Source organism: Zerene cesonia, chromosome 11 (assembly GCF_012273895.1).
Source record: "Zerene cesonia ecotype Mississippi chromosome 11, Zerene_cesonia_1.1, whole genome shotgun sequence".
In the NCBI taxonomy this organism is placed as follows: domain Eukaryota; kingdom Metazoa; phylum Arthropoda; class Insecta; order Lepidoptera; family Pieridae; genus Zerene; species Zerene cesonia.
In genome coordinates this window covers 1,012,354-1,019,758 of record NC_052112.1, presented here as the reverse complement: position 1 = coordinate 1,019,758, position 7,405 = coordinate 1,012,354, and the positions used below count along the sequence as shown (strand labels likewise).

Sequence of the window (7,405 nt, the reverse complement as noted above, 5' to 3'; positions counted from 1 at the left end):
GAGGTAGATTTTTTAAAATTTTTGGCGTGATTAAGTCAAAACCAGGGGCCTTATTGGAATCCAGTCGTCTTATTTCACTAGAGATTTCTTTTGGTGAAGTGGGTATAAGTGATAAGCAGAGCTGAAGATCGTGACAGAGTATGTCGTTCACGTCGGGATCATCGCTACCATCATTCGGCTTGAAGACATTCTCCAGATGATTTGCAAATACTTCTGCTTTTTCAGCGTCGGTGCGAGCCCATGAATTTGAGTATTTGAGTGGGTGAAGATGTTCTTGTGGCCTTTTGTTGGTTTTGATAGCATTCCAAAGCGAAACATCTCCCTTACCCTGTGGAGACATTCTCTCTATGGTATTCCGAAAGTTAGAGTTTGCTGATTCTAGTAGTAACTGCTTTAGTTGTTTTGCTGCTTTATTGAAGGCAGTTTTATCAGCAGGGAGGTGAGATTGATGCCAGAGTCGTCTTAATCGTCTTTTTTCTACTAGTTTTGACTTGATGACTGTAGATCGATGAATTAATAAAATATAATCATGTTTATATAAATGCCTTCCATTATAAAATCGTTATACAGGGTAAGTTGAATGTGTCCTTTTAGATAAGTAAAATTAATATATATGCAATTCTAGGACCAATTTACTCAGAAAAATAGGCAAATAAATGTATATTGAATAACATGTGCGTCCTAGAGAAATCTTTTTTCAACAGCATAAAGGCAAATACAATATAAAATCAATATTTTGTCGATGACAAATCATAACCATTTATACACACCTGCAGGTTTTAATGGTACTATTTGTTGTATAAGATCACCCCTTTTTAACAGCTCCGTAAATATAACTTCAATTGCAAGCAACAAAGGAGTATAGTTCTCCGTTTCCGCCTAAAAATATTAACCAAAATGTGTTTAAAAAATGAGTAACCTAAGACGCAATTTCAAGTATATTTATAATCATATTTATAGGAAAGCTGCTTACCTCAAACATCTGAATGATATCAGCGAGGTTATTCGCATTTTTTCTTGAGTTTAAAAACTCATTTGCCTTATTGCGTAGCTGAGCCGAAATCATTTTAGATAAATTTTGTTGCACATCAGCCATTTTTGTATTGAAAAGAATCAGACATATATCATAGAGAATTTTAATATGAAAATAATTGACATAGACAAAGTAGAATTAAAGTTGCGTTCATAAATCTTTAAATAAAAATCCACTAGGGTTTATTTTATTTAATTACAATGAAAAATTTATTGCAAAATCACTGAAATGTTAGTTACTAATCCATAGTTTGTGTGAAAAATGTTTAATGTGAATCTTTATTATTAACATTATTTTTCCACTTTGCGCTTCAACTACTCTGGATGAAATTTGAGGTTATATTTAAATTTCAATTGTCAAATAGCCAGCGGCTTCGTTTGTTTTGATTGAATTGGAAACAGTTTTTGGATTTTTCAGATATTTAAGTGGACAAAGCATACTGATTTAATAAAAATGGATGGTGATCTTTATGATGAATTTGGAAATTATATTGGTCCAGATTTAGAATCAGATTCCGACGATGATCAAAGTGTTTATGGACAAGATAATCGTGATGCCGATGAAGACGCAATGGAGGAAGATGAAGACGCTGACGCGGAGCCTGAAGCGGCACCAATGTCTGTCGTATTACACGAAGACAAGCGGTAAGAAACACCAAGCTTTTTGTTCTGATTAATATCAAAATTTTTTGGTTATGATTCTTAACTTATGTTCTTTCTTATATCATATAATGATATGATAATTCAGAAACATTTGATCAATTACTTATTTCTAGCTACTATCCACAAGCGGTAGAAGTGTACGGGCCAGATGTAGAGACAGTAGTGCAGGAGGAGGATACTCAAGCCCTTGATAAGCCCTTAATAGAACCAGTTAAGAATAAAAAGTTTCAGTTGCAAGAGCAGCAGTTGCCGCACACTATTTATGATATGGAGTACCTCGCGGACATGTTGGATAATACTAACTTAATGAGGAACATCACATTGATGGGACATTTACATAATGGTAAGAGAAACTGTACATCCTATTTGAGTATAAAAAACTATCAATACTAGCATCACTAAATAGATGACTAAGCCTTATCTATTAAACAATTACTAATACTCATTGAAGAAAAAACTGTGATAACTCAGCTCTTTAGAGTGAGAAAAAAAACACAATATTGGCAATTAAATGATCACAGTAAATTACACATTTTAGGTGACACTGAAATATATCTATATAATCTATAGATAACAACAAATAGTTACACGGTGTGGTACAAGAGTACAAAAGTCAGCAGCAAAATGTTTGATTTACAGTTCTTATTAATTTTATGTTTATTAATTTCCTAGGAAAGACATCATTTGTTGATTGTCTTATGCGACAGACCCACCCGGATACAATTAACAATGACACCACTATACCCATGCGGTATACCGACACCCTGTTTGTGGAGCAGGAGAGAGGAGTCTCTATCAAGTCTATGCCAGTCACTCTCCTCCTAAAGGATATAAAAGGGAAATCGCACCTCTTGAATATCATGGACACGCCTGGCCATGTCAATTTCAGTGATGAAGTGACTGCTGCTTTAAGGATTTCAGATGGTATGTTACATCATCTCTAAGTCTTTTATTTTATTTAGAATCAAAACTAGTATAATGTTTTATTGAGTGATTAGAAACACATAACTGCAATTAAAATTTTTTAACTGTTGTTGTTAATTATAGTTTAACATCTTAGTTTTTGTACTATAATCTTAAAAACTTGATTAATACCTAATGAAATCAATGAAAAGTAGTGATATTTTATATAATTGCCATATTTAAACTCGCCTTTGTATTGCTAGTTGTAAATTAGTATTGCATGACTAATACAGTAATTTGAGAAAACTGTTACATATTTAATAGAGTGGTAATTCATAAACATCATTCTTTATTGCTGTAATAAATGGCTTCATAAAACACCCACCTTCACCACATGTTTAACCACAATCTTGTCACCACCAGGTGCGATACTATTTGTGGATGCTGCAGAAGGCATAATGCTCAACACTGAGCGCCTCCTCCGGCATGCAGTACAAGAGCGAGTACCATTGACACTGTGCATCAACAAGATCGACAGACTCATACTGGAGCTGAAGTTGCCGCCCGCAGATGCATATTATAAGCTCAGACATATCATAGATGAGCTGAACTCAGTGCTGGAGACAACTCACCCGCAGGACAATCCCGATGAACCTGTGACTATATTCTCTCCGTTATTGGGTATATAATATTATCTCCTATTATTGTTAATAGCCAGTAGTTATACTGTATACCAGCCAAATAGTTAACAGACACAAAAATTAACATTAAAATTGATAACCTCTTTTTATTCAGTCTCTTGATAACTCCCTCCATCTCTATCCGTATCTCTTATTTTGCTTTTAAAACTAGCCCTGACTATCATGATTGTCACATCTATATTAAATCAAATGCACTATAAATATAACTACTATATTAGTGGAATAATGATAATTTACATATAGGTAACGTCTGCTTCGCATCGTCCTTGTACGACGTGTGTTTCACGCTGGAGTCGTTCGCTGCTATGTACGCAAACACCGTGGACTGCGGGTTGCGCGCCTCCGACATGGCGGCGTGGCTCTGGGGCGATGTATACTTCAACGCGAAGACGAGGCGTTTCACCAAGAAACAGCCGCACTCCTCGGCGCAGAGGAGCTTTGTGGAGTTCATATTGGAGCCGCTGTATAAGATTTTTGCTCAGGTAATTAATTATAATGAACTAGCTGCGTCCCGCGGTTTCACCAGCGTAAGTCCGTATCCCGTAGGAATATTGGGATGAAAAGTGCCTATGTGTTATTTCAGTTGTCCAGTTATCTACGAAGCAAATTTCATTGCAATCGATTCAGCAGTTTTTGCGTGAAAGGACAACAAACACACACACATCCTTACAAACTCCGCATTTATAATATTATTAGGAAGTAGGATATATAAATATATAATATATACATATATAAAAGGAAGGAAGTAGGATAGGATGTATTCAAATTGCTTCAACATGCACGCTGCGCGATTTTAAAGCGGAAGGGATAAGGAAAGGATTGACGACTGGAAGGAAGGAGTGGACTGGCCAGGGTGGGGAGAGGGAAACGGGCCTTTTGTATTTGTATGATTCTATCTCCAGGTGGTTGGCGATGTAGACACGACATTGCCAGATGTTCTGGCCGAGCTGGGGATAAAGCTGACCAAGCAAGAGGCTAAACTCAACGTGCGACCGCTGTTGCGACTCGTCTGTAGCCGCTTCTTTGGCGATTTTTGGTAAGTCATCTTATACTAATGTAGTGAGATGCTTTCTATTAGGTAAACTTAACTATTTGTATGATAATTATAACTACATAGTACAAAGTATAATCGCTTTCCGCAGTTTGTGTGTTAAATTTTTTAAATTGCAGAACAGATTTTGATATATTTTTTTTAATAGATTCTAGAGATAGGTTTATATTTATAAACAAAGTCAAAGATAAAAGGGGGTTTTAAAAAATAATCTAACCCCCCTCCCCCCACACGCGCACAGCGGTTTCGTGGACATGGTGACGCGCCACGTGCCGTCCCCGCTGGAGGCGGCGCCGCGCAAGGTGGCGCACTGCTACCGCGGCGCGGCGGGCGCGCTGCGGGACGACATGCTCGCGTGCGACCAGGCCGGCCGGCTCGTCGCGCACACCACCAAGATGTACCCCACCGACGACTGCACGTTCTTCTTGGTGAGAATTCGAGTCACTACACGGCTTACATTCGGCTTACACTTTGATTTTGTATTTTTATAGAATTGAAATCGCACTATCACACAATCACACTATCACACAATCACACTATCACACAATCACACTATCACTCTATCACACTATCACGCTATCAAATTAATCACACTATCACACTATCACACTGATCACACTATCACACTATCACACTATCACACTGATCACACTATCACACTATCACAGTATCACACTATCACACTATCATACTATCACACTATCATACTATCACGCTATCATACTATGACGCTATCATACTATCACGCTATCACGCTATCAAACTAATCACACTATCACCCTATCACACTATCTCACTGTCACACTATCACACTATCACACAATCACACATTGACACTATCACACTATAACACAATGACACTATCACACAATGACACTATCACACTATCACACTATCACACTAATCACACTATCACGCTTCAAACTAATATTGTAAATTCTAAACCTCCTCACTGTCTATTGAGATGGTATATAATAAGAGAAAACAATTTTTTGATATTTATATTTCTTAAAAATTTCTCATTTATAAACCATTTCAATACTATAAAGCTTAGTTACTTGATTTCTTTAAAAACTTTGCCCGTCCGAGGTTTACTAATGGTTGTACTTTTCTCCTTGGTCAGCATCAATATGTATGGTTTATAAAAAATAATTCATTTGTACAGGTTCTAGCTCGCATAATGTCGGGCACGCTGTACGCAGGACAGACCGTGCGGGTGCTCGGCGAGAACTACAGTACGCAGGACGAGGAAGATTCTAGAATCATGAACGTGGGACGCCTGTGGATCTTCGAGGCTAGATATAAGGTACTTTGAAGATTTTAAAGGTAAAATAGTCTGGTAGAAAATTTTCGGTAAGAGGGAATTGAATAATTTGGGAGTAAGAAGATTCTGTTGAGTGTAGTATTGTGTTTAGTAAGATTGCATTTTTTTATGACTTTGTTATCTCTATATATATACATAATATCGTGTCACAATATTAGTTACCATACTTCTCCGAAACGCCTGGACCGATTCTCATGAAATTACATATGCATATCCGGTAGGTCTGAGAATCGGCCAACATCTATTTTTCATACGCGTAAATGATAAGAGAAAGGCAGAACAGCGTTTTCCAGGTCAGCTTTGCAATAGAATCTTAATACACCAAACTCTTAAACTAATTTCTTTTACCAGGTGGAACTGAACCGAGTGCCAGCTGGTTGCTGGGCTCTCATAGAAGGCATCGACCAACCGATAGTTAAGACCTGCACCCTGGTCTCGGCTGATGAGGAGGAGGAGCTGCACACGTTCAAGCCGCTCAGGTTCAACACGCAGGCCATCGTGAAGATAGCCGTGGAACCGGTCAATCCATCGGAACTGCCCAAAATGTTGGACGGATTGAGAAAAGTGAGTCTTTGTGATCACCTTCAAACTTTACTAAATTGAAATGGGACCATACAGAAGGCACTAGCTTTCAAACAGACAAAGAATCATCAAAATGGGTTCACCCTTTGTTAAGATTTGAGGAAACGAATACAAAAAAAAACAGAAATCCTCCTACCTTTTTTGAAGCCGGATGAACAAAAAAAAAAGGTCTGTGTGTGATTTACCTGTCGTTTTTCCGTTGCATCAGGTTTGAAATCACAACGATTCTAAAGGAGTTTCACTTCAAAAACATTGTATTGTGATGGTTCAAACGCGACTTCTTGTGGATCAATGGATCAAACTTGATTATGTGTCGCCGGAGGTCTGTGTCTATGTTCGATGTTTAATACACTTACTTATTCAGAGGTATGCAATGTATCCAACAAATAAAAAATGAAATAAATGCCAACGCAAAAACAAAGTAGAAAAAATTCCACATGAAAGTCCCATTTTGATACCCTATTAACGTGACACGTGTAAATGTGTAAACACAGAGGTGGGCAAAAACCCAAAAAAAAAAAAAAACTAATACGAATGTCACAAATTCCAGGTGAACAAATCTTACCCGGTGCTGTCCACCCGCGTGGAGGAGAGCGGCGAGCACGTCATACTCGGCACCGGCGAGCTGTACCTCGACTGCGTGATGCATGACCTCAGGAACATGTACTCCGAGATTGATATTAAAGGTCAGTTGTGCGGGGTGCGCGTGTCGCAAGTGGTTTGGTGCTCTAATATGGTCGGAATATGGCAATGGGGCAAAGCAAACTCTTTCCGACCGACTCCAAATAGGGAGGAAGTAATCAATTGAACTGTTTTTTTTAGTGTTCGACAAGTCGATAACGTTTAGTCGGGATAACCGTTTTTTATAATCCTTTTTTCAATATGAAAGCTAGTGCCTGTCATGTGGTCCCGTTAAATTTGATCTAGTTCTCTCTAGTTAACAGAAATCTGTTTGAAAGACACTTGGATAAAAAAGCCGTTATCATGTAAGCAACCTATATAATTAACTAACTACGAAAGCGTTATACTGTACGGTAAAAAAGTAACTAAATACCCCCATAAAGTAACCTCTCTAATATAACACCCCAGTCGCGGACCCGGTGGTGTCGTTCTGCGAGACGGTGGTGGAGACGTCGTCGCTGAAGTGCT

General features: G+C 38.1%; 2 protein-coding genes across 2 annotated transcripts in view; one reads left to right on the top strand and one right to left on the bottom strand.

Annotated features, from left to right (window-relative positions):
- LOC119830493 (nucleolar complex protein 4 homolog A) overlaps window positions 1-1,120 on the bottom strand; it is an 8,670-nt gene extending 7,550 nt beyond the window's left edge. Inside the window, exons 1-2 of the mRNA XM_038353538.1 lie at window positions 974-1,120; window positions 771-879 (exon numbers count right to left, since the gene is read on the bottom strand). Coding sequence (XP_038209466.1) covers window positions 771-879; window positions 974-1,096 — 232 coding nt within the window. The 5' untranslated portion in view covers window positions 1,097-1,120. The remainder of the gene's footprint in view (window positions 1-770; window positions 880-973) is intronic.
- Window positions 1,121-1,393: 273 nt separating this feature from the next.
- LOC119830492 (116 kDa U5 small nuclear ribonucleoprotein component) overlaps window positions 1,394-7,405 on the top strand; it is a 10,059-nt gene continuing 4,047 nt past the window's right edge. The window contains exons 1-11 of the mRNA XM_038353537.1: window positions 1,394-1,677; window positions 1,809-2,038; window positions 2,368-2,619; window positions 3,022-3,279; window positions 3,543-3,781; window positions 4,202-4,335; window positions 4,592-4,778; window positions 5,516-5,656; window positions 6,026-6,238; window positions 6,807-6,942; window positions 7,346-7,400. Of these exons, the coding sequence (XP_038209465.1) occupies window positions 1,487-1,677; window positions 1,809-2,038; window positions 2,368-2,619; window positions 3,022-3,279; window positions 3,543-3,781; window positions 4,202-4,335; window positions 4,592-4,778; window positions 5,516-5,656; window positions 6,026-6,238; window positions 6,807-6,942; window positions 7,346-7,400 (2,036 nt within the window). The 5' untranslated portion in view covers window positions 1,394-1,486. The remainder of the gene's footprint in view (window positions 1,678-1,808; window positions 2,039-2,367; window positions 2,620-3,021; window positions 3,280-3,542; window positions 3,782-4,201; window positions 4,336-4,591; window positions 4,779-5,515; window positions 5,657-6,025; window positions 6,239-6,806; window positions 6,943-7,345; window positions 7,401-7,405) is intronic.